Below are 27,708 nucleotides of genomic sequence, written 5' to 3'. Positions count from 1 at the left end.
TGAACTGCTAAGCAATACACTGTTGAAAACTGACACAAAAATAGTGGAAAATAGAACAGTCTACCACTTGCATTTATGATGAGACATGCGTGGATGCTTGTTACTGGTGGAAAAAACACTTTTCAATCATTAGCTAGAAGATGGTATGCAAGTGTTTGCAAATTGGTTTTCTGCAGTTCTCAGATACTCAGATACAGTGACTGTGGCTTCTTTCAAGTCCATGGACCCATGCCAGTTCACACCTGGACCAAATGGTGTAAGGCTGTTTGTCTGCCGCAACATGCTGTGGCTCGTACCTGCTTCCTCTGAAAACCAGGGCATGAAGTGGTGATTTGTATTCTCATCTCAGCCTGGTCTACCACAGAGGTGCATGCCCAGACTTAGTGCCAGGGAACCGTTCCAAAGGCACACAATACAGGCAGCACTAATGAGTGTAATGGTCAGTGTTCAACAAAGAAGTCAAATTACAAAGTCTTGCTTCTCTTTTGCTGTATGACCATATTACCAACACAAGTACTAAACAACTACGAGATTGATTTTAAAATAGTATTCTAAGGCCGCATTTTCATCTTTACAGAAACAACTAGAAAGAATTTACTTTACAGTAAAAATAATTCTTTTCAGTCCTCGAATAATCTCAGACCTTCTGAAAATGTGTAAACTGCTCACTTTCATTAAATGAAAATTCCAATCCAAAAAGCTGGTAACACTGATTGATTTGTTGATTCAAGAGTCATTAATCATAGTTAATCCATATTTTCACTCAATACTTTGCTGAATTATTTTTCAATTCATTACTTAGTTTATACAATTTACCTTCACAGTCAAATTTTTTGGTGGCTCTTTACTGATTGTCTGGAGGGAACATTTTAACAAGAGAATGATCAGCATGAGTTAAACTAAGAATAGAATAATGCCTAGAGGAATTTCCACCTGTGCTAAAAATAAGCATTACATTCCCAGCTGTCTTTCAGACTCTCCTCAAACAAGGATTTTATGAGCTGCACTTCAGGTTTTTTACCATCATCTACACTTCTGTTTGTACTGCAACAACATCCAGATCCTCACTGGAGCTGACACCTCCCCAACAGGGATGGGCTTGTACCCATGTGAGGAAAAGGCATGGTTCCTAGTCCCAAACAGCTTCAATTCCTGGAGGTATTTACTGCAACTCAAACTTGAGAGAGAACACAAAAAGGGTGCAAAAAAGGGGAGTAGATCATGTTATGACCCATAAAGAACAGCCAGACATCTCCTGCTGTGACTACTTTCTCTGCATTGCACAAGGCTGCTCTGAAACTTTTTTGGGAACTTTTAAAAACTAGTTTATGAGCTCAATCTGAATGATGCACATGCAATTGAAATGTGGATACACTAGTTCTTCACCTTTCTGGGGGAAAAAAGGTATTCTTTTGAAAACTACACTGAAGAACTGAAAGAGCTTCATATGACTGGTTTAAGTGCTAGTCTTCGGCATTGAAAGTGTGCTTTATTTCAAAGTATGAAGTTTGCCTGAATATAAAAATGAGAAGAAGGATCTTGCAAGTATTTTTCTGGTAAATTTCTGTATTTGGTATAATTTCCTTGAGATTGTACTTAAATCATTCAACTCACTATGGCATGGCACAGGCCTCTTCAAAGATCTCTGCCACAATGTCCCCAGTGATTAATCACAATTCAATCCCCTCAGCATGTTACAACGATGGGTTTTTTCCTCCTGTTCTTCCCATTCTTTTGCATAGACAGACGTGCCAAACATGCACTTCAGAAAGCCTCTGACTTAGAGCTGAGCCTGCTCCTAACATCAGAAGATCTAGAATCTGTCCCTTTTTCTGCCAACAAATTCTTGGTCAGCATGGGTCAGCCACTTGGAGAACCACTTCCCCTATGGACAGCCATGATACCCAAATAGATGATTAGGGCATCCATTCTCTTATATTCTTTCAGTCCAAGTGTTGTTACTGGCTATGGAACTGTAGCACTGCATAGGATAAAAATAATAAAATCACTGGAGCATCATAGCCACTCAGGACGTATAGTTAATAACTAATGAAATCATGTCACGCTGTTCTTCAGACCATAGTAGAGCGTGGCACAATACGCCCTGATTAATCATAAGCACCTTTTCCATGTTCATGAATGTGGGAACAAAACATTTCACTTTCAGACAGTCTGAATTCCTGAGTTTATATTAATCTGGAGCTTTCACAGTATGGAAGAAAGACAGTAGCTTCAATCTCATTAATACTGGGAGTGTGCATGGACCTTCACCTTGTCCAAGAATAATCTCAATGATTTACTCAAATCCCCCCACCCCCTGAGCCTAGGCACCACCGTGTTGGGTATGAGGGAGAGCTGACCTCCCCATTCCTGGTTTTTTTTAATGCAGGGTTATTTTGGAGTCTCTGTTAGCAACAGTTTAAAATGACCCAGTGTCAAGAGTGGTAAGGGCTGAGAGCTTGGATACCAAGCAGCCTGCACAGGCTTTAAGCAGTCAATGAAACTTGCAGGACTGGAGGAAAGCACTGGTGATCTCTGACACACACCACCTGAGTGCACCTGAGCAACATGCCTGTCCCAGTTCTCATTAGTAATGTCTTTAAACTGCATGTATGATGCATGCTAAATACATCTGATAAACTCTGTGGAACTGCATCCAGTGTAAGGATAAGAACGTTTTGGAGAAAAAGAAAATTAACCTACATTTGATCACCTACCTATGCAAGTCCTGCTGTCAGGCCCTAGCTGTAGTCCTGGAGAAGGACAGCGGCAGCGCACTTCCCCTTTCAGCACATCACAGCCATACTGACAGTTTGCCATCAAGCAAGAAAGGGCACCTAAGGAAAAATAATTGAACGTATTTAGGTAACGGCTCTGATCAGTACCAGAAAATGACTGAAAGCTTTGGAGAATTAAGACATTATTTAATTATGACAGAAGAGGAAAAATGCTTGTTAAATTTGACATGTATCCATTCAGGCTTTAAAGAGCAAACACATACTTAGTAAATTTTTACTTTCCACAGATTGCATCTCTAGGGGAAAAAAATAAAATACATAAAATCGCCACAATTGTAGCATGCTCCTCATGGAATGCAGCCCCCATGAGGAACATGAAGCCTCCTAGATGGCACTGCCATTTTAAAATAGGAGTATTTCTACTTAAAAGTAATTTCTCCCCCCTTCTCTCTGTCCAAACACTCAAAATATCCACTTTCATGGGAGCAAGTAGGAACCTGATCTCCAGTGAGACAACAGTACAATTTTATACCAGTCAAACAACCAACATCTGCAGCTTTAATGATTTTACATTCATAAGGGCATAATACAGCAGAGCTGCAGATGTCTTGCCGCAATGAAAACTGCAAGCACTTGTCCCTGAAGGCCAATTAACATGATTTACAGCACTGAAGAATGCTTCTGGGGAAACTTGTAATAAAACTAATAAAATCAAAATATTTGCTCTAGTTTTGTTCAGCCTAATTTCATTAGAAAAAAAGAAGCTCATCTTGTGCAACTGCCTAATTTCCAGCAAGATTAGTCTTTTACTCATCTTCATTTCATAAAAGTTTCCCAGGGAAACTCAAGCAGGGATCTTGAGGAGCTTGGAAAAAAGCAAGCAACAAGCCTTGCCGTACTCGAGCACGTTCCATCTGGCATAAGCATGTAGCCGTTCAGACAGTAGCACTTGTAGCTGCCATAAGTATTCATACACCGGTGTTTGCATGGCCGCGGCTTTAGTCCACACTCGTTTAGATCTAAAATTAAGGGTACAAGGGAAGGGGGTGGGAAAAGAAAACATACAAAGTATGTGTGACAAAACTACTAGTTCAAGTTCCTGAGGAAAGAAGGAAAAATATGGCAATGAGCTTTTTATATGCAGTCCAGCTGATAGCAAGTGCGCAGAACATCCTGCATGAAGCACTGTGCACACCCTCCTGCCAAGTGATGTATTATCTGTTTCACAGATATCCTTTCAAAAATGACAGTATCTGCATGAGATTAAACACCAACAGAAGTGTCATTAGGGAACGCACAAGCTCAGGCTGCCCACATCTTGCCACTATTCACACTGATGCCATGTCCAGGACCAGCCAGAACTGTGGAGAAAGAGGAAGCAGAAAGCAAATGTCACTGCTGCCACCGCTATCAGTGATATTGATAGCGATTCAGTGATTCTCTATCATGCTTCAAAATTAGTCGCAGAGGAAGGTAGGAAAGCTGGTGCTAACCTACTTCAAACAATCTTACAGAGAAAATTTATTCCTTACCATCCAGAAAATACTGAAAAAAGGTATCTGGCATCAGTGATATTTGTCAAGGACTATCCATGAAGGCTATTATAGTTTAATACAGAATTCACAACTGAAACCAAAAATATTCAGCCTACAATTTTCATATTAGTAGACGAGGCTTCTAACAAGAAGTAAAGATTGAGTGAGGATTTCCTTCAGAATTCTTTTCCAAGAATACATGTTGGGTTTATCTGAATAAACCAGAATAATTTGTTACTTAGTTATTTGTGTACTGATAAGTAAAGATAGCAATAAAGGTGAAAATAATAAATCTGCTCACAAATCCAGCCAGCAAGTACTTAAACAACTGAATTACCAACCCTCATCTCCAATATTGCACAATGATGTCTGGAGGTCTGTTACAGTAAGGGAGTCACTGTTACTTCCAGGAATTTTTCAGAGAGCCATCTCCACTATCAAGCACTTTCTCACCAAGTGTCACTTTACAAAATAAATGTGTAACAGGGCTAAGTCTAAAATACTTAACTAAAAGCAGGGACAGAGTGAGGAAAGGGAATGCTGAAATTAAGCTGACAGAGCAGGAATTTAACAGTGCCTGGGCTAATTTCTAGTGCTTACATTCCACTGCATGTCAGCTCCTAAGTTTAGATACTCCTGAAGACTTTACCCTTAAGAACTGTCTTGCACTTATTTCCAGAGCCACAACCACAGATCCAAGTTGAAAACAATAAGAATTTATGACTGTTCTCAGTTTGCTGTCTTGCATAAAGTATAGATTGCATTACGAGCCTTAAATAATTGGATATTTCTATAGAACTCTGAATACTACACCACCATCTGGTATGAAATATTCTTAGTACAGAAATGAAAGCTCTGGTGCTGACAAATAGACAGCTATTAGCAACATACTCTGAGAATAACTTGATATTAAAAAGTTGATGCCATCAACTGTATTAGGATACCACATCACATGCTTCCTGTTTGTGGAATTTTGCCTGAGTTATTTCTATTGCCTTCACTTCATTCTATTCCTGCCTGTGAACAACTGCCGTTACATCAGCTTTTGACTCACTTTGATTCACATCTTAAAAAACATGCTGAAAGTATGTGCCATGAAAAAGTCAAAAATTTTTAACCTTGGCTGAGGTAACGGAAAGCTGAGGTCACAAGGTAGCATAAATTAGGCTGTTAGCACAACTCCACTTAAACCGAAACTTCATGGGTCACGGCTTTTCAATTTTGCCTTTGAAATGAGTTATTGAGAGAAAGATATTTTTAACCTTATGGAGTCGAATGAATGCTACTGTTTAGGAAAACAAATACTGGCAGTGCTATGGCTGCTTAAGAGAGAAGCCAGCCTGTAAATAGGTTAGGTGTGTTAAGAGCATACTGCTCAGCCCATCTTATTTTCCCAAAAATGTGTCTTATTTTCCAAAAAAGTTGCAAAAATGCAACTTTTCTTCTTCTCACCAGCACAGATAGGCACATACTCAGTAACTGCATGACAAGCATTTCTCAGTTTCCTAGGAGGCACGTTGTACGACTAGGTCCTACTGGTTCTACACAAAGGCCTGTATGATATGCTGACAGCTCCATGCACCCATAATCTCTAACATCATGCTTCCCTAAGAAGAGTCCGGATGTACTGAACATGGTCTAGGGGAGTGTCAAAACATTCCTGCTGTTTATATACTCTGTATGTTTCTCGTTCCTTAAATAAAGTCTATTTTTTCAAGAACAGGTTCAGGCTAATGTTAGCAGTCAAAAAATCATAGTTCTTGAACAAATGCTAGGCACTTATCGATTAGGTATTTAAAGCAATGTCTATAAAGACATCTCAGTATAAATGTCTATGCGTCAAAACAGGAAATGAGAAAACAGTAGACGTTTCCTCTAAAAAAATTGCAATCTAAAATGTTACACTCAAAGGACAATAACATTTTTACATCATTTTTCTTTCAAATAAAATATAATTTAAGTCACTTATAACCTTCACACTGGAAATTAAAATATAAAGCCCAGCACTTCTAGAAGTTTAACCAATCCATTTAATTTCCTTGCAGGAATGTCCACTCACTGTCCTGCACTTGAGAATTTCATCGTGCAGCCACTTAAATTCCCATGTTGCCCACAGCTGTACAGTCAATGCAAAACCAGTATTCTTAATTTCAAAACAACATAAGACAGCACTGTACATAAAAGCAAACTGAGAGTTGTGTGCACTATGGAAAGCAGGTCTACAGCATAAGTGCATGCTGCTGAGCACAAGTATTTTATTTTTAAAGAAATTAAATGAAAATGTGAGTGCAGGGAAAGAGTGCTGTGCTGGCAAATTCGGATGTGACTTCTTTGACTACTGTGTGGCACCACACATGATCTTTGATAATGAGCGACTTCAGTGCACACCTAACAATGGGGGGCTTATTCCTAGGAAGAAGCAATACACTCTGCTGTCTTCTTTAATTAGCTTCTGCAGAAGATTCCAGCACTCAGATCTTTTCTGCCTTTTTCTGCCTATGAGCTAACTTGGATCAGACAACACAGAAGTCAAATATTCAATATGAAATTCACTCAAGACTTTGAAAATACAAAACTGCGTATGAGAAACCAAGTTAAAAAATTAAACTGTTACCACCCTACAATAAACAGTAGATCAGCTTTCATTTCCAGCAACTATCATCACACTACCATGTCAAACTTATGAGAGGAGACTTGTATCACCCTGAGAGAGTTTTGTTCACATCATTTAGTCTGATCAACCAACAGTTGCCAAATGCAGAGGTTAACAACCCTCCTTTCTTCAACTTCCAGCTTTATGTAAATTACAGTTTTGTGTTTACCTAACTTGATAAACAATCTCCATCACTCTTTACAGAGGAACTCAAAAACAAACAAAAAGTACAGGCCCTGAAAGAAGAGCAGAGGAAAGAAATAAAAGCAAGTTACAACCATGAGTATGGTGGAGAGTCGAGCCTTTTCAGAACACAGGCACACAGCATCAAGGAAATACAATCAGTTATTTGCTCTGCATGCCAATGACGCTACAGGTTCAGCTTCTGCATCACAGCCATCGGTCTATTAGCCTCCAACCCCTTTGCAAGAAATTGTACTAGTGTTTCAAGCCGTGCAGGTAGAAGGAGCACGCCACCTGAAATACAGCACCATCTCACCCCTTGACGCTATATTTCTTGCATGATGATCCAGGGGGTGGAATAGAAGTGCTTCACTGCTCTGACCAGGTGGACTTGTATATAGCTGCTCATCTTCACAGGATGGGAAGAAGGCATAATAAAAATTAAATTACTAGATCTTTGTAATATGCATTACTTCATCATTAAAAGGGAAAGAACAAACAAAAAACACCCAAACAAATGAAAAACACCCAAATATAAAAATATAAATATATAAATCTCAAGTGCTGACAAGTGCAAACTTCTGAATGACCTAAAGGGAGGTCTAGATTGCTATAGCAGCAGCATCACACAGTCAGGGTTTAACAGTTCTCTTGTGCCGCTGGGTTCTTCTCTTGGATTGATCCCTGGAATACAACTTGATCCATGAGGCCCATGAACAGATGAGACATAAAGCTTGTTCATCAGTGCTTGCACTCAATGAATGCCTTTCATCAAGAACCTGAGCACACTTTACAGCCCAGCACCATTTACACAGCCTAGAAAGCCTCACATCTTTGCGGAAGAACTCCAACATTTCCTCTGCCAACACCACTAGTTTCTGTTATTGCTAATTATTATTCTAGAACAGAAATGATAAAGATGGCCCACAGACTGAAGAGAATAGGTGCTATATTCAAGTATAACAACATAGGTCACAATCACCCGTGCAATTTGAACTTCCTCCCAGCAGAAGCAAACTCTGCATCCACTATGCACTTTCAGGTTTCATCCTAACGTGGAATTGGCACATGGCAAGAACACATACCCTGACTCCACAACTCAAGGGTCTCACCAGATAATAGAATAGCTATAGGCTGTAGTCACCTGAACTGATGTACATTTGGGACACCACAGTCAACAGGCACCTCAGAAACCTCATGCACATCTACTAGGGCAACGTTGCTACCAATACCATGCAAGAATATTTGATCAACAGTGCCTAAAAGGCTTCCTTTAATCATTCATCACCATGTTCTTTTCCCTCCTTATCATTTAGTGGAAAGCAAAGAGTTTAGTTCAAGACCGCAGCTTCCAGCAATTTTCACAGCATTCTGTTGATACTGTTAAAATAGTTAGTACATATTAAAAACTCTTTCTTGGACATCACTTTCTTACCTTGGTTGCAGGTTTTTCCAGTGTATCCTGGGTGGCACTTACACTTGTTTGGCCCAACACATTCACCATGTTTGCATCCTGGCTGGCATATAGCTGTGAATAGAGAAAGACTCATTATTCTTCCACTCCAGTCATGGCTGACAGTGCTTTAGTTTGAAACAAATGGCAACAACCTAACAAATCATACCATTTATGTTCCTCCCTTCAGCATCATTACATGCTTTAAATACCACTGTTCAAACACCAGGTGCTCTTTCAAAAACAACCACTACCCCAATACACGTGGGAAGAGCGAGATACTTGTTAGTAATCTATTTTGTACAATACTACATTGTGCTCTTTCTGGGATATTAAACCCTTTTAATACCTAATCAGCAAGCAGGCACTGAGCTTCACTTGCACTCTCTTGTATGTATATACTATGATCCATGCCATTAAATATGGTAAACCTGGCATACACCCCAGCTATATAGAAAATGTGTACATCAGTGTCAGGCAACATACAAACAAAGCCATAGTTCAGTCACTGATAGGCAGTAGCAGAGATTCCAGGATTCACCGTTTTCTTCTATGACTATAAGGCAACACTCTTTATACCCTTACTAAGCAAGTTTTGCCTGAATTTCTCCCTTTTGTGTGTTTGGATTCTGGCATGAGAATTACTTCTTTTTCTTTTGGAGTCAAAAAGGTCTGGGTAAAAGTGAAAGCAACACTGACTGTAATATGCTGCTTTATCACTCCACACTTCCAAGTCACTTCTCAGGACACTTCGAGCACTTCTTACTTAACCTGCTGTAGAGATCTATTCTCAGAATGTGAAGTTACGGTCTATGCTGCTTTCAGAATCAAATTTGCCAGGTAACTTCTAATTCCCCATGGAGAAATTAGAAAATGGAGCATAAATACAGAACCCCAACAAATAATAATTAGGAAGCCATTTTTTGGTACCTCTTTCAATATAACACAAAATTCATAAGCCAAACTTTTAAAACTTTGGTTTAAAACAAACATTGCTTTTAAATGAATACAATTCATGAACAAATGTATTTATAGATGTAGGATTGGCTAACAGGAATAATTTCAGAGTGCAACAAATCCTGCATAACTCTGGAAACTATTTTAGAACTGAAAATTTTAAACAATATTTCCAAGTCTTTTTTATTAGAAATGTCTTACTACTGCTAAATGTACTGTTTCAACTTACTGGAAAATGAAAGTATTTACTATGCTGTAGAATGTTGTTTATCATTAGATGACAAAATACAGATGCAAAATTCTGGTGTGCTTACTATTTAAGCAAGATGGACACAAATTCAACAGAACTCAGAGCGTGGCATAACTTGAACACCCTGTAATCAGGAGTTACTATTTACCCTGGCTTTAAGTTCATTTTCTAAACTAACAGTATCATTTAAAATTTGCAAAGTAACTAAGTAGATCCAGCTGTAATATTAATTAATCTGACAACAGGCTGTATCATATAACTGGATATATTAAGGATGTAATTTAACAGAAAACTGCCAGAAGGCACTCAAAAATGTAGCTTGCATTCTAGCCAAGCTGTTCAACAGGGTTGAATTAAACAAAATTAAAACACAAAGAAGAAATTAGTTTTGATTGTGGAAGAACTATGCAAACACATCTCTGATGGTCTAAAATCTTTTCCATAAGATTCAAAGCATCCAGAATGAGCAATTCCCACAAACACATGCACAGAAGCATCTGTTAGCATAGGAGTTTGCTCCAGTTTTAGGATTGCATTTGCCCTTTATTATCAGGGCATTTCTTTGTTTAAACACTACAGATATATATAGATAGATATATGTATAGATATATACATATGTGGCCAGTTTTATCCCCTGACAAAAGAAAACCTTGTTTTAAATCTATAGCACTGCTCTGGACGCATCTTTGTAACACAATGGTGCAGTCTCTCTGAAAACTATCTTAAGGGAGTATCTTAAAAGGTAACAGAGGGAGATGTTTCTAGTTAATGCAAGAGATTTATTTTTCCCCAATAAACACTGTCCAGAAACAAAGAAACAGGATTCAGATTCAGAAACACCGTTCAGTTAAAGAGTTAGGGAAAGGGGCTGCTTACACCACTAAAAGGTATGTTTCAAAAGTATCCCCTTGGGTAATGCACAGATTTGACTGAAGAGCAACTGATACATCATGAAAAACTTCTAGAACATTGTACTTGGAAACAATTACTGCTTTTTTAATCACTATAAACTGAAAAAAAAAATATCTTCTTTGTGTAAGAGCTCATGTAGACACTGATGTCTTCCTCACATCATAGAATCAAGTCTAATTAGAAGTGATGGCGGCAAAATGAAGACTATGAAGACCCAACTTCATGACTTCGAAGTCACCGGACAAAAAGAAAAAGATGTGATCTACAGTACAGAAGTAAAATACGAAGAAACAGATATTACTACAAATATGTTTTTGAAAGCTTCCGTGAAATTCCAACTGCAATTTAGAGTAAATACATATTGTGGAGTGGGATACAGTTAGGTAATAATTACTCTTTGAAAAACACATAGCACCATGTGATCAACTTGGTGTGAAGTGTTACAATTCAGTAGCTGAACCTGCGGCAATTTTAGTCCAGCTGACTTTTTTTAACATCTTGGTCCCTTCCTCAATTGTATAGATTGTAAATTAGCCGTGGCTCAGAGAGAGAGAAAAAGATCTCATACTTGAAGATGAAAACGCTACAGAATTCAGTAAGGAAATAAATCAGATTTTCATTTCACTTGGAAATGAAAATATTCCTCTAATTCGGAAGGTCAAATAGGTTTGCACTGGGAATAAGATGTTTTGCTTAATTCGCTCGGTTAACAAGTCAGATATTGTACCGGAACAAAAATTATATATTAGCATTTGTTTAAAACAATATACAACTGCCTACAGACCTAAAACTTGTAACATTGGCCATGTTATTAAACCAAGCAATCAGATCTATGGGATCTTCAAGAGATCATCTAGTCCAATACATCTCAACAAACATAGCTCCACACTGCGCAGTGCTTAATGTCTTGTATGACACACAGGTGAGTAACTCCTGATCTAGTTTACCTCCTATCTCAAGATATAATAAAGAAATGCATTAAATCACATGACAAATCTCTCTCTCCTGTTTTTAAAAAGTCACCATTAAAGGAGATCTCAGCCCCTCAGCAGCCTGCAGATCAAGAATCTCTACTGCCACAGTTTCCTAATGATTGGCAACCACTATCCATAAAGTCAAAGTCATCTCAAAGTGCCCTTTTTTTTTTTCCACATTAAATGGGTATTTGGAAACCTACATTTGCTGCCAAACACTGTACTTGAAAAAGTCCTGTTTATTTGAGTACATTCTGCGCACTTTGGCTACTTAAGCATTAGGCATCTATTTATACACAGCTGCTGAAATTCAATACAATGTTACAGCTGAAGGATTTCTATACACAAGAGACAATCATTTCGCAGTAAGCTTAGCAACATCTGTAGCTCAGCCAATGCCACAGATACCTCCCGCAGCCTTTCTGATCAGGAGCCAAGCCCCTCTCACCAAACTGTGTATCTTCCCATCAACTTGAATGGGGCTTTGCAGGGTGCTCAGGACTTAAGAACCTGATGGCATTCAGAGAAGCCTGCACACCTGGCTGGGGTTCCAGGAACATCAGTATGCCCTTCCCGCTGACCTCTACCAGAGCCACCAGGCCAGGGAGGCAGGGTGGCTCAGCCTCTGCCGCCTGCAAGTACCCCCTTCTCCAAAGGAAAAGCTGCCCCTGCAGGGCAGCACAGATACATACACTCACTGACTCTTGAAGGGTTCAGTTTGAACATGGTCAACAATGAGATCCAGGTATAAAAATAAAATAGAGCCCAACTTTCAGCATTTCTTTTAATAGCAGGCAGTTATTTCAGCTGTTTGGTATGAGTCTCGGCACACACTATGTGTGCTGATGTGACTGGGTTTTTTTCTTTTAATTTTCCACTCTACTTATTTTGTTGCAGAATTCCAGATAGAGTATTTCAGTTGCCCTGCTCACATGGAGTTTATCCATTCCTTTAACACAACTGGACTTGTAAGCAGTTGGGAAAAAAGTCTCCCAACTAATATTCTTTGCATGTTGACAATTTAAAAATTTCCCCAGAACCAACCACAACAACCAATGGAACATCACTTCCCCCGATCAGCTCGTGTTTGCAATGACTGAAATAAGCCACGTCCATGGACTTGAGTCTGCTAAATAACTCTCACTTAAGGAAGAAGGAAATGTAGACATTGGAGAGTTACACCAGGCTGAGAAAGTACCTCTCTTACACACTTTGGGCAATGAAGTTCAGAAGATTGGAGTCTGAAAAGCTTGCCAAAAAGAAGCAAAAACATTCTACTCTTTATAATAGTAACTGCTTTAAACAGATGTTAAAAGTACACTTGTACAGACAAGTGCCATTAAAATCTGAATTGCTAATTTATTGTTTAATCAATATCAACAAAGACCTACCATTCCTCCAAGGATTTAAACTGGCACTCCCATCAGGTAGTAATGTGGACTGAGATAAACAGAAAGAAATCCTAAGCACAACTATTTTCATCTTAAGTCAACCGCTGCTTACTCATCTAGGCCACAGAATAAACTACAACTAAACTTTCCATTTAGTTTTGTTGCCCAATTCATTCAAGAAACATCAGCAAATAAACTCTGGTCTCATAATTATTCATTTCAGTTTATTTTAAAATCTTTCTTTGGGCCAGATATGAAGAATTGCTCTGTCTCAGTTCCCACCAACTTCCATGGAGTCAAGCAGGTATCCTAGAGCCTTTTATTTGGCCATAACTCTAACAAAGTTCCTATTTTCAACGTTGGCAAGAAGTACCTTTTCCTCCAAAATAAGATGATGAATACCACATTTTAAGTCTCACTTAAGCTTCAGGACAAACTGAACTTCCTGTAAAAATTACACAAGGAATTGAAACATGAATGAGAGGTTTGGGATAGGGTTGGGGTTTTTCTTTTCAAGTGTGGGAGAGATGAAGTAATAATTTCTGGTGAAACATGTGTTGGCTGTTAGCACACACTATGCTTGTGTAAAAGCCAGAAGCCACCAGTCTTCCCAGCCCCTACTAGCTGTTGGTGGTGTCTGAGAATGACTTAACGATTCTGAATTATTAGTTTTTAACTGTTGTACAAATACAACAAATGAAAAACACATTCAATCAATCCACTATGGGTCGGCAATGCTGAGTTTTTAAATTTCATCTGTATTTTCTCCCTGCACACAGTTCCATTAGAATTGCTTATTTCTTATTCGTTGCATTTTCTCTCTTGCATGATGCCCACAAGAGGCTTTCATTAACAGAAGTTTTCCTCAAAGTCTAATTGCTCTTTCTGCATCCCTTCACTCAAATCTGCCTCAAAATGCCAGACTGCCAGGTGTCCAGCCTGTCCTTGAACTTCCATTTTCACCCCGCTGAAGTCTAAAAATATGCATAAGAGTACCTGTATCTTAAACAAACTATGCTGACCCTCTGCCAGAACAGCCTTGCTTCTGCCCTCTCTTCCCAAGCAACATATAGTCCCTTACTTATTCTGACACTAAATCCCAGCTCTTTAAAATTCAGTTTGCCCAAACACAGAAAGTAATTTATGCATTAGCCCAGAGATGATTACATACTATTCAGCTTCACAAACATTTACTGGATCCTCTTACACTGCTGAATGCAGAACAGACTTCCAATCTTAAGCTCACTACTTACATTCCCCCAGTGCCAACTTTCTAACAAGACTTGCATGTTGGTGAAAGCAACTTTCCTCTGTGCTTCCTCTTTCACCTGAAACTGGCTCCCTTTTTCCTGTGGTGCTAACAGACCACAGCCTCCAGTTCTATACTTCTATTCCTCAGCTCCCTTCAGCTCAATGTCTGTGTCTATTTACTTTTTGCCATTCTTTGCAAATTGTGCAATTGCATAAACATATTCAGGAAAGTAAATCTGCCTTATTCACAGTGATTTTGATCTACAATCCCAAAGGTATGAGCTAATCTGTAAAATAAATCATTGCAGCTCTTTTGGAGTTACATATTTCTTTTTGTTCAACTACATACAAACACAGGAGAATGCATAAAGCTTAACCTACCACATGGTTATCGGTAGGTGGTAAAACCATGTCATACTTATAACTCACATTACAGAATTACTTTTGAAAAAATAACTTTGCTTCCCAAATAAGTGTATTAGCAGTCACAGCATATATCTCTGCAGAGCTTCATAAGCCTGACTAGGGCAATGGGCTATTAATTTTCAGAAAATTTCATATGCAAAACATTCTTTACTCTATTTTCTGAAAGATAATAAATGTCCTTAACCAACTTCTGTAACTAGAGTCCAATAATATCATCAGATAAAATGGTAGTATCTAATGTCTGAATATTTCTTCATAAATTACTTGTACTTATTTGTAACTTTCACGATAACAAATGCTGTCAAAATGCATCCTTGAGCTTCCATCTAAAACTTACGGTTCCATTAAGTAAGCAGCTCCCGATTTTTCATGCACAACTTTGCCTGTGTAAATCAGTAACTCAGTTTGCACGTATGATTCTGGTAACAGCACATTAACATGATAAACTGCAACCAGTGTGGGCTATTCAGTGCAGTGAATTCTTTGCTTGGTTATGACTGTTGCCAAACGTGTTTCTAAACTGCACAGACTATGGTTCATGAATGCCTTGCTATTCAGAGCAGCACTTGAAAGCATGCATAACTTAAGCATGGGTAACACTGAAATCAATAGGTCTTAATGAAGCCAGTGAAAGTTAATCTTATGCTTATGCACTTAAATACTCTTTAAAAATCAGTGAAAATTTGATCTAACAGAATGCAAAATTAGAAAAGCAAGTAGTATTTCATGCTTCACCAATCTTTTCATGTTTGCATTTCAAATGCTTCATGATAATTGCTTAAAGAATGGTGCTCTATCATCTCAAATGCCTGTTTGTTACCCAAATCTTTCTGTGTGTCTACTGAATTCCAATAGGTAGAAGCAGCCTGGCATGCGTGTGTCTATGTGTGGTGATAGAAGACAACCTGGGCCCTATTGCTCTTTTGTTTCCTAGAATATAACACCCACTGGCTCCAGCAGAGTAACTTCTGTATCAGTAACAAAGCTGACTTTCAGGGACAGCTGAACAGGTGACTACTTTGCTCCCCTTCTGAAGACTGGTACTCCCACCACAGGGATATGTAAACAGAGGACAATAAAAGGACAATTCCTAAGCAGCAGCAAACTGCAGCCCTGGGTACCAGCGTAAGCTAGTGCTGATTTAATTTGCTCTAACATACCAGGTTGTACACTGCTGTAGAGCAGAGGCTGTAAAGTTTCCCTGTTGTGGAAATGACACCCTGTAGTGGAGGTGCAAAAAAGGCACTGGGGACAGTAAGTGCTTCAGCCACCCCAAAATGACCTCCCACAGCACATGATTCAATAGTGTGAAAGCAGATTAGGCCTCCTAAGTGTGACAGATTGTAAATATGATGATGGGAGTATAGACAATTTGCAGGAAGGAAAAAATATTGCCTAGGGCTTGAGGGTAAAATAAGAAAAAGGAGAAGAGTTAAAAGGGAAAAGTACAAATTAGAAAATAAGTATTGGATAGGTGACTGGGATAAAGCAGCCCTGTTGGTTTCCTTCCCCTCTCATCTTCCCAAAATCAAATGTTTAAAAAAGGGAGAAAAAAAAAGAGAAAGAACAAAAGAACATCTACATCTTCTTGTCACGTGTTATAGTTTTCATGTAAACTTATGACTTAGAGGCCATAACTCCAAGTCATAATCTCGCCAAAATTATTTCAAGAAATATGTTCAGCTAACCTTTGGGCTGGCACCTTAGGCTGGCTATTCTCTGCCTTAAGACGTGGAACGCTGCAAAACAAATATCCAAAAAAAGAAATTCCAGCTTTTTTTTTTTTTTTCTGGAAGGAGGATGTACTTGGCTGGGGCTTTTATCAACTTGTTACATTCCTGGAGACTTACACACATTCAACATTCAGAGCTTTTCTGAAATAAAGAAAATTCTGATACACATTTAAAAATGGAAATACCTTACATCAGTATTTCATCATGAGATTTAACAAACACATTCTGATACAGAAGAGTAATTAAATATAATGACGTGATGCTATTCTTATTCAATCAACTACGGAGCTACACTTTGTCATGTTTCATTTGGTACATTGTTGTAAAAATTCTCATGTTTCATGGCTTAGGTTCAATGTTTCCATCAACCAAACATAAATGCTTTTCTTAAAGAGACAGTATCCTTTCGTGTAAATATAGGTATATATTAATACTGCATCTCCACAGAGCAAACAAAAAGGGTTAGCATCCGGATGCTAATTTGAGAGTAATTAAAATTACACCCATTTCTAAGTATCTGAACATCTGCAACCAATAAACATGCTGGCATATAAATTTACTGGGCATTTTTATAATGTTTAGATTGTGAATGTCACCTAAATTATAACTAACGTTTAGAGACCTTTTCAGCTCTTACTACCATATGAAACTAGATATGCTACAAAAGTTAAATAAGATGGAAACACAGGTTTATGTTTTGGGCTTATTTTAAATCAATTTATATGCCAATAAAATCAATGTTAGCAGCATAGCTCATTAGGCTACGCAGCCTTATTATAAAAGACTGAGACTTAAGCAACAGCACCTCTTTGTATTTTACGTAGTATGTAACCAACGCTTAAGGGTTTGATATGATTGCAACTTATATTGGTTTAAATTAGTCTTAACCAGAAAGTCCCTTAGCATTTGTTAAAATGGAGGCTTTCCAAGTTGTTGCTGGCCTTTGAGAGAAGCTCCAAATACAAATACACTACAGTTGGAAGTAGTCAAGTCATGTTACTGTTGAGATTTCTTTAGAAAAAATGGACTGCAAAACTATCATTCTATGTATGCAGTGCAGGAGGGATGCCCAGGAAGTGAAAAAGGATACTGTATCTTTAACACAGTAGAGTCATAATTGCTTTAAAAGCATGAAGCTGTACACTGAAAAAAACAAAAAACCAAATTCAAACAAAACCAACTGAATAAAAATAGCAAAACCTCATTTTTTTCTTGCATAGCAGTATTAAAGCAGTATTGCAATTCTGTATAAAATGTCTTTTCTTTGAAAAGTACCAGGGATGCACAAAAATACTGGTCATTTTATAAGAAGCAGACATGCTGCATATTAATATTAATGAAACATTGGCAACACGATGCATTAATACAGACTGTATTCTTAAACCACAAATTCAGTAACAAAAACTTACTCAGGAACAAACTCTTACTGACTTTAACGAGGTTTCTGCTAGTGGGTCAGCCTCCTGTTTTCCTGGGAGCCAGTGTTTTCATGGCTTGTTATTGATGAAATAATGGTTTTATTTTTGTGCATCTTGGACTATACAGAATTGCCATTTCCACTGAAAGCATTGTTATGTGCAAGAAACAGAAGCCCTAAGCAGCTCATGGCCTCTCCTCCCATTGATGTATAGGATGATTTATATGGGTAAACTCCCATCAACATTGGTTATACAAAATCTTTAGTCTAGGCATCAATGAGAACACAGTCACCTCTTCCTCCCCCTCCCACCACCATGCATCTCTGTAAGCAGCTCTGCACAGTACAGATACATAGTCTTTAAGCTCGTTAGGAGAGGAGCAGCAGCATAGACACTGTAAGTTTCTTCACAAGTGTTGTTAAGAAGGCAGCAGCATGCACAGTTCCCAGCAAAGCATTTGGTTATGCCTGCATCTGCTGTATCAGCTTGTACAAGCTCCTCTGTTCCTCTTGCAGGTCCTATTACAAGCCTCCTGAAATCATATGCTTCCCACTAGGTTCACCTAAATCTAAATGTTAACCTGGCACCCTTCAATTTACATTTTTTAATGATGCAATGCCAAGAGGAGGTGTAAACTGATGGCTTGACTTCCACTTTTACTAATGGGCTATTTTACTGTCTACCTTTTTGACTGCTCTATCGCTGTGCTTTAAAACCAATTGTCATAGTTTAAGCTGCTGGTAAACTACTTAGCTGACCTACTCTGGTTTTGCTCCCTTAGGTCAAACTTCAGTACAGGGAGATAACCAGATGGAGTTATAACAGATTCATGCTCTGATAGAGCACATTCATCTTCACAACCCCCTCTCAAGACAGACTTTATCGACTTTGCTATTGTTTAACAAGAATTCAACATTGAAATGAGTGAAGTAATCAAATAACATCACAACTTGTAAAATCCATGTTCAGTCGGATTTCATTTCCATTAAGCATCTTCTGTTGGTTGAACTTTCCATGCATCAGACAGAATCTCAAAGTATCCTCTGCTGACTGAGGATCTGACAGTATATCTGCATCCATTTAAAGCAGCTGCAGACCCAACCTTGCATTTTGTACATACGTGAACACAGCAAAAGGAACCCTTTTTGCCATCACCTCTAGCAAAGGAGTTGTCCAAACTGTAATCCAGACTGAGAATTCAAGATCGTTTATATTGCTTTTCTGCAAAAAAAAAAAATTTTTGCTTGGCCTTTCAAAGCTGTGTTAAATTACTATCTCTTTCTACAGTTCTTGGCTGTTAAACTGCAGCTGAAATTTTGAAGCAAAAGGCAGCCTACATCTTTGTGCCTTGACAACATATAACTAGCATACAAATCAATTACAAAGACACATGCAGCCAAGTGCAAAGCAGGTGTATTTTGTTCACGAAAGACAAACATGTGGAAACCATTTTTACAGCTTTTAAGAGAACTACAGATATATTTGCAAGCCAGCTAAAAGCAAGGCAGGTGGACCATTAGTTCTAAGAACACCTTTCAGGGAACCAGATGGATTAGTGGCAAAAAAGTCCACAAAGAACCATTTTTCAGATAACCCCTAGCATGGCCTGTTGGAAACTGAAAGAACTCCACTTTCATACTGAAGAATAAAAAGTATCACACTCCTTCTCACAAAAGTCTCTGCATGAAATGAGTGCTTCTCTTACCCCATATTTTAGTGTTCTGATAGGCTAACCAGGTTCCAGAGCTCACTATGTGGGTATGTATTCACAGCTGATTTCTGTACACCAGATTATCAGTGAGAGTCAGTCAGCAGCGGTCCCAAGGACTTTTCTGCTGCTTGGCCCACCTCTGACCTAGCAGAGACACTTGGACAGCAAGGCCTAGATTATCCTTTCCTTGAGAAACACTCTGGAAAACAGCCACCTCTGACAGCAGAATACTGTCACAGACATCTCATTAGGTGGATGACATGACAGGCTTCAGCAGGTCTCCTAGACTACAGTATCTAGAACACAGGAATGGACACAACTGTTTTCTATTCTGCTGTTGACATTTCTCATCCAGCTTCAAGAACTGAGCGCCAGCCCTACCACTGCTCGAAGTTCTCTTCCCCCAGGTATTTCAAATAATGAAAATTAATGATGAATAACATATTAAAAAACAAAAAACAAAAAAACAAAAACAGTTGAATGAACTTCCTAAGGCAATTTTTTTCTGCTAGCACATATAAAAGTGTGTTTGTGCAAGATATATGCAATGATGCATGCCCCAAGTTGGGTTTCCCTTTATGCTTTAAAACCCATTGAATGGGTTCTGGGTTAGGACAACACACTCAGTACCAGAGATGCAGTTGCCTTACAATGCAAAAGGAGTTATGAATTAAAATGGTACTGTTGATAAATCTGCTCATACAAAAAGATGTTTTGTCACAGGAAGTCAAAACCCCCTACTTGGAGGGAAGAAATCCAGAAAAGCTCTTTTGACCCTCCCCTCTGCTCTGGGTTATAGTCTTGCTGTGTGCAAAATAATAACACATAAAAGTGCAAGTCAACAGCCCTATTTTTACACACATCTCATCATCTATTTTACCAACATAATATTTTTTCACAGAAGCAGGCTTTTGTGTGATTACTCCCACTTACAGGTATTATTCCCACTACTGCTTACTAAGGTGCAAGTAAATCCCAGAGGCTGGGCCACAACATGGGATTTTTGGACTAATTTCAACTGGGATATTTAACATCTAACTTTAAAGCACTGGTGCTGTGAGTCCACCAGTGTAAAGGATCACCTCTACCGATGATCAGGTTACTTTACATAAACTAAGAGTTGTTGCTTATCAACATTTCTGCTGCTTCCAAATTAGCCTTTCTACACACAGGGTTTAACCAATAAACCTGGTTTACATAGCAGATCAAAACCTCAGAAAAGCTACTTAGTTACATTAGTGATGAGATACATTCACAGTTCTAAATCTAGATTAGGCCATTAAATAAGTGTGGATGTATTTTCAATTTACAGGGACTAAGAAATGCCAATGAATTTGAGTTAGGTTTGTTCATGCCCTTTGCAAATATGCCTATATTTATATCAATCTCAAAGTGGATCTAGTTGTCTAAAACGTGGATCTCACTTTGGTGTTCATAACATGCAAGAAAGAAAGAAGAAAAAAACCCACCCCATCCAACCTGCTTCAAAGGTCTTGATCATTTCAGTCGGAGGGACACCTAAGTGCATTTGCTGGAACTGGAAAGGGCATTGGGAAGGCAATTTCATCTCACTGAAGAGAGAATATTTGTACTAGCTGAGATGTTACAGCTGACACTGACAGTTTACAGACAGATCAGACTTATAATCACTTCCTTACATGTACAGGTCTTGGCTTAATTTATTACCGGGAGACAGAGAATGTTTTAAAGGAAGAGTGTAAATTACAGGAGGAGCCTGATCTCAACTTCTTCCTACATGTTTATAAGGGTAAAAAAGACAGCTGAGTTACGCTGACTTGCGTTACCCAGCAGCAGTAAGCATGATTATGCTCTATGTGCACTCCTTTGTCAGTCAAAGGGACATAGAAGGAATTACTCCACACTTCACAAAAGAGAGTTTAGATAATACAGTTCATTTTCCACTCACAACTGTATGTATGGATTATGGATGGAGGATGAGGAACACTGAGTTACCAAGGCTTAACGAGTTACCACTTGTTCGCTGTGCCACACTCCTACCCTGTTAAGAGCTGACATATATAGGCTTAAACATCTGTCACAATTAAACCATTACCTTCAATCTCACAGTTGGTTTAAACTAAGGCAACTTTTTCTCAATAACTGTGGGCAGAAGGCATGCCCACACACGGTTGGTAGAGCAGCTCAGCTGGACAGCAGTCTGTATCCAGGCATGTTAACAATCACCACTCCATGGCTCATCGTGGTTCAGAGGTCTCTGAACTGGGACAACCCTATCACGTACCAGAGCCCATATTCTTGTTACGCTCTGGCTCCAGCATGGCTCTCACCTTACATTTGTTGTCAGAAAGATAAATTTGGAGGTAATTAGTGCCTACATGGTAAATTATGCATGAGTAAGCAGGTGAGAGTCCAAAGGTGGTGTAGCACTTGCAGGCATACCAAGGATGGCTCAAACTAGTTTGAGAAAAGCAGTTCAAGCTTACTAATGGAGAGCTCGGCATTACTGCCTGAGTATTTACAGCTTCTCTTTTGGACTCACATGTAAACTGGGTCTCATCACTAATATTTAGGCCTGACTCTATACATGTTTTCATTGTGCAAGTACAATTTACTCTAGAAATGGCAAAGAAAAGGTACATCTAGTAGAGAAAGTCTGACATGCATTTATGTCATTCGAGGGACAGGACTAGGCGGCCTGCTTTTCTCCATAGAGAAAACAGGAGAAATAATTGTGTACTTGGCCCTTTGTACAGCAAAACACTTGAGTTTTCCTTTGAGGCCAGGAATGCTGCCTTCTGTGCCAGGTTAATCCTTCATACTGAATGCCACATTCCCAAGGTGGAGAGTTGACTACAGATTTTCTGTTTGGCTGCAAGCACTAGAAAGATTCACTTCAAGCACTAGAGAGATTCACTTTCATTTAGTGTAATCTCCCACTTTGTGATATGACTGGAATTTTCACCACCCACAACTGGGGCAGATTTCTTGCTTTATTTTGCTGAGTTTGGCTCCCATTTAAAAACCAGAAGGAGCTGCTAAGTTTTTGATAAGGTCTTTGCCCAAATATCTGAGACTCTTCTGAACCAGCGATTCGAAAATGATCAGCACTCATTACGTGAAAAAAAATGGGAAAAAAATGCATTTAGACACCTAAGTGATAATTGTATTCTTTTGAAGGTCTGGTCCCAGGTACTGGAGCGACCGTGTAAAATCCATCTCTGCACTTCTTGGAAATGTGCATGGAGAGCAAATCTGTGAATAATGGACTAAAATGCAGTGGAAGGAGGTGAGAATTCACCCAGCTTTAGCCTTAAAAAAAAAACAAAACGAGCATTTATGACATCTGAAAAAGTTTGCATTACAAGTGACCCTGTTGACAAAATTCAAAGAATAAAAGATAAATACTTTTTGTGTAGTATTACTTTTGTCTTGTTTTCAACTTTTAATCATGAATCTTTTGATTGTATCACTTTTGTGCTGTCTCCCAAGATCATAAAAATGCAACCTCAAATCAGACTTGGTAATAGCGAGAAATTGACTTTCAGCTGCAATTTACGGTCACAACACAGGAGACAACTTGTGTAACAAAAGGGCCACATACCCTTTTAATGTTTTGGGGTTTTTTTGGTTTTGGTCTTGTTTTTAAAACAATGTGAATTTTTGATACTTGCCAGTTGAGCCTTTGTAGCCTCAAACATTTAAATGCTCAATGATTTTCAAATAAAACTGCACTACAAAAGATGGACATATATGCTATCATCTCTGGAGTAGCCTCAATAAACCTACTTCACATTCTCCTTCCTTCTCTATAATCATTCATCCCAAGGAACTGACTATTCGGTACCAATTAGAGCCTTAAAAACCAAAATGATTCATGGTATGGCCTGAGATATATCAACCTGAGAACTCTGCATCAAAAACCAGTATCAGGGATGTTATGTTCCAGAAGTACTTTATTTACAAAGCTTTTTTTACCAGTCATCTTATATACCTATTAAACATTGTAGGCTTTTAACACACTTGGGAAGGAAGAAGCCAGCCTTGCTGTTTACAGATTTGAACAAAACCTTTGCTGAGAGTCCACAGTTGCATTGCCAATGCTATTTCTATCTTCTGCCTAATATTTGCCACCTATAGTCACTGCCCTGCAGACTAAGCAAATGATAGTATTTAATACCTGGTTTACTTCGAAAATGACTTGGCAGAAAATGATCTACTTTTCAGACATTTGCATCTTAATAAAATAAAAAAGACTACTATTTATAGGCTCACTCCTGCAAAAACTTAGGGGATATCACTCATGTATGTACTGTTAAACACATGAGCAAGTGTTCCCGGTGTCAAAGGCTGTAATTTTAACAAGCTGAGGTCTCTGTGACACTCCTAACAATTTTAACTTCTACACAGTGCTAGCTGCCACCACAGAATACCTTTTGAAGATATAGTTAATGATGAAGACTTATCTCCTTAGTTATCCTGCAATCATATCAAAGGTTCTAGGCAGATGTGAGAATCTCAGAGATGTTTCTCTTCACGTGTGACCCAGTAAAAGGATGCTGTCAGTTGGATTTATTCCCTTAATTTAGGGTTACTGAAAGAATGTTTGAACTTAATACTAACTGGAACAGTTCCATTGACTTTCCAAGTGAAATATCAACAGTTTGGTTTCCTTCTTGGACACAAATATTCTCACCCCGCAGTGCTTGTAACATGACAGTGTAGTGTTACATCAGGCTATTAGACCAGAGCATGAAATGAAGCAGAAACCAAACAGAAATCCCCAAATTCTCCTTGCCCCAACTAAAGTTTACCCTATTTGATCACAGTGATTTTTAGTACTACTGTTAATGATAGAATTTTAACATGACAACATCCTTCTAAGTCAGTCAGGCTCACACGTGCAAAAGCCTAAGCCCTGTGTTGCAAGGATGTGTGTGAACATGTGAAAGAGGTGACGAGGTGTGTACAAGCCTTTTCTACAAGTGACTAGAAGCCCCAGCAGCAGTGATACTCACGTTGGCATTGTCCCCAGGACAACCGGGCCCAGCCCCAGCAGCAGTCAATTCTACTCCCAAACCGGCACAGTCCTGCAGAGGAGACTATTTGTCTGGGCCACCTGAGTGAGACAGTTCAAAAAAGTCTGGTGAAACATTTTCAAAGTAGCTAAAATTATTCTAGATTAAAAAAAAAAAAAAACCAAAAGACAAAGACCAGCAAAAACCTCTCCTGCATGGAGATATATAAACCTTAAAAAAAACCAAAACAAAACAGAAACTGCTCTAAGCTGAGCCTATGGTATCGCTATCATTAATTGTTTGTTTAGTGCAGAAAATGTAAACGACAATAGACAAAGAGGGGAAAAGATAATCAGGGAGACTACAAAGCCTGCAAAAACTGACGTGCTCTGCAGTATGCTCACTGCTGCCGCTCCCAGGCCGGTATTGAATAATTCCAGAAGTCTGAAACAATTTGTAACCTGGAATAAACCACCATCAGAAAGTTTCAGCATTGGTTTATTTCGCAACATACGGCCACGTTTTCTCACTGAAACATTAAAGGGGAAAAAAAAAAATCAAAACAAAAGCTTCCTGAACTGTTGAACAGAAATTAAATACAACAGAAGAGCTACAATCTTCCCTTGTTCCAAGGAAAAGACACCACAGTCCCAAGCAATTACAAAGTATTGACGTAAATTGTTAATGTTTTTTAACGGCAGGTTGAAACCCACCGCCTTTGAACAAAGCCTAAAGGGAATCCCTGGAGGGGGGATCTCGCTGCCCGATGTGTCCGCACACAGACAGAACCGCCGCGCCGGCTCCCCGCAGCACCATGCGGGGTTCGCTCGCTCCCCGGCCCGCCTCGCAGCCGCTCCCTACACCTGACACGCTCGGCACGACCCATGAGGCACCCGCTCTCCGAGCATCCATTTTCACCTCACTTCATGTTAAAACTTGAGTTGCGATCCTCACCGTATTCTGTTTCAATGCCTCGAGGCGTCAATAAACTGATTTGATTTTCACAGCACGCAAAGTGCTTCGGTTTTAATTCTTGCAGGACGCGACCCCACCGGAGCAATAAACGTTCTGTACCTCAACCCGTACTTGGGCTGCCGAGCAACGCGCGGGGACCGGGCGGGGGGCGCGGGGCCGGGGCAGCCCGTCAGGGAGCCCCGGGAGCGGCTCCGGGTCCCGCCGGACCCGCGCCTCCACCTGCGGCCGGTGGCGGGGATGGGACGGGGCGCTGGGCCCCTCAGCCAGGCGGCTGTGCCCGCGGGCACCGCTCCTGGGCCGGGGGGGGCGGGAGCCCCGGGGCCAGTAACAAGTCCCCCGCCGCCATTTCGTGCCCCGGCGGTGTGGTGGCGGTCAGGAGCCCGCGGGCTGTTACCACCGACGGCGCCCCCCGCCCGGCCAGAGGTGAGCCCGGGCTCCCTCCGCTCGCCCCGCGGGGGCTCCAACCTGCCCGAGGCAGCACCAAGTGCTCGGCCGGCCCCGACCAGCGCCCCGCGGAAGCCGGCGCCTACCTTCTGTCAAACTCGCCGGCCGCCCCCAGGGAGAGGCAGGAAGCCAGGAGCAGCCGCAGGGAGAGCTCCATGGCCGGCAGCGGTGGCGGAGGCGCTCCGCACCGCCGCGCTCAAGGCGGGCCCCGGGGTCCGGCTGCGCTGCCACAGCTCCGGAGCGGCAGCGAGCTCCCGTCCCTCTGCCCGCCCGCCGCGCTGCCGGGCGGAGGAGGCGCCGCACGGGGTGCGGCAGCACCGGCCGCCCCCGGCAGAGGCGCCCGCGGTCGAGCCTCCCTCCTCCCCGCGGAGGGGCGCCCAGCGGCGCGGCCCCGGCTGCTGGTGAGCTCCCGGTGCAGGAGGTCGTGGGGATGAGCCCCCGCTCCTGCCGACACGGGCCGGGCGAGGCAAACCGCCGGTGTGAAGACACAAAGATGGGTGGGCTTTGTTCTTATAAGCTCTTCGAGCTGGGACTTCTCATGAAGTAGGGCGGCCACCCACTGGTCTCTGCGAGCAGCCCACAACCAAAGCCAAGAGCATTAAGATTTGGCTTTCCTTTGCCAACCAAACTTCCCCCAGAAAAAAGCTTTTCGAAATAATTACAAGGTGTATGTGGTTTTTTCTGGCTCAAACACTCCTATTACTAGCTCTCGGATGCTGGTGTGTGTGACAAAGTTGTCCCAGCCCTTGTCCAGAAGAAAGAATCGACAAGTTTAAATATGACCCATGCAGTGTGTAACGACATCCTCACACCGCTGCCAATAGCAACAACCACATCTGTACTCAACATGCTAACATACAGCAGTTACTTTTATTTCTATGAACTACAGCTCTCAGGACTTACTGAGGGACACTTCTAATAACATCCTGTCACCAATTTAGTGTCAGAGCTGCTTTGAGATCCCTTTGATTACAGACAGATGGGGCCACAACTTGGACTAGGCTGCAGCATTGGTTTTGATTTGTGCCTAAATCAAGGCTAAAGCTCATCAGCTGCTCTTAAGGGTCTGGCTGCAGCTTCGAAGCAGAAAACAAAGATTTTCTGGGTTGTGCTGTAACACAAAGCCAAATCCTTTAGGGAGCATTTGGATGCCAAACACAACTTCAGGCTTTAGATTTGAGCTGGTAGTTCTGTACAGAGCATTTTCCACCTTCAAAATGCTTCACAGGTAATTCAAGCAACACAACGCAAAGGGAACTACTTTTTGCACAAGATACAAATTGTGCCAGCAAGCTTCCGAAAATTACAGCCTTTCCCAGAGTGGTTTTACCTCCTTCTGCAGCAGAAAGACCCCTCCAATTCTCCTTCCCTTCTTTTTGCCGCCTTTTCAGGACCATGCGTTCTCCATGCTAAGCTTTCTGTCCACAGCCTCAACCCAGCACTTTTCAGAGAGAAAAAACAACTGTTAACAGCTACAAGATGCTGATTCTGAAAGGTGCTTGTTACCTACACTTAGATAACAAGCAAGCCCCCTCAGAGGTTTGCACCAAGGACCAAACCTGGTTCCCTTCATTCAAACTAGAAGCTGATAGCCAAACAGTGAAGACAACACAGTGGCATTTGGGAAAGGCAGGAGAGCACCTGGCTCAGATTAGATTCTTGCTGAAATACAGAGCCAATTTCCAGCTCCTGACTGATTGATTGCTT

General features: G+C 40.4%; 1 protein-coding gene across 1 annotated transcript in view; it reads right to left on the bottom strand.

Annotated features, from left to right (window-relative positions):
• Window positions 1-26,480, bottom strand: part of NPNT (nephronectin) — a 48,128-nt gene extending 21,648 nt beyond the window's left edge. Inside the window, 6 exon segments of the mRNA XM_030492840.1 lie at window positions 2,718-2,837; window positions 3,638-3,757; window positions 8,545-8,637; window positions 16,412-16,462; window positions 24,583-24,683; window positions 26,088-26,480. Of these exon segments, the coding sequence (XP_030348700.1) occupies window positions 2,718-2,837; window positions 3,638-3,757; window positions 8,545-8,637; window positions 16,412-16,462; window positions 24,583-24,683; window positions 26,088-26,158 (556 nt within the window). The 5' untranslated portion in view covers window positions 26,159-26,480.
• Window positions 26,481-27,708: the final 1,228 nt, after the last annotated feature.

The sequence above is a fragment of the Strigops habroptila genome, chromosome 7 (genome assembly GCF_004027225.2).
Source record: "Strigops habroptila isolate Jane chromosome 7, bStrHab1.2.pri, whole genome shotgun sequence".
Taxonomy (NCBI): Eukaryota; Metazoa; Chordata; class Aves; order Psittaciformes; family Psittacidae; genus Strigops; species Strigops habroptila.
This window is presented reverse-complemented; position numbering and strand designations above follow the sequence as displayed.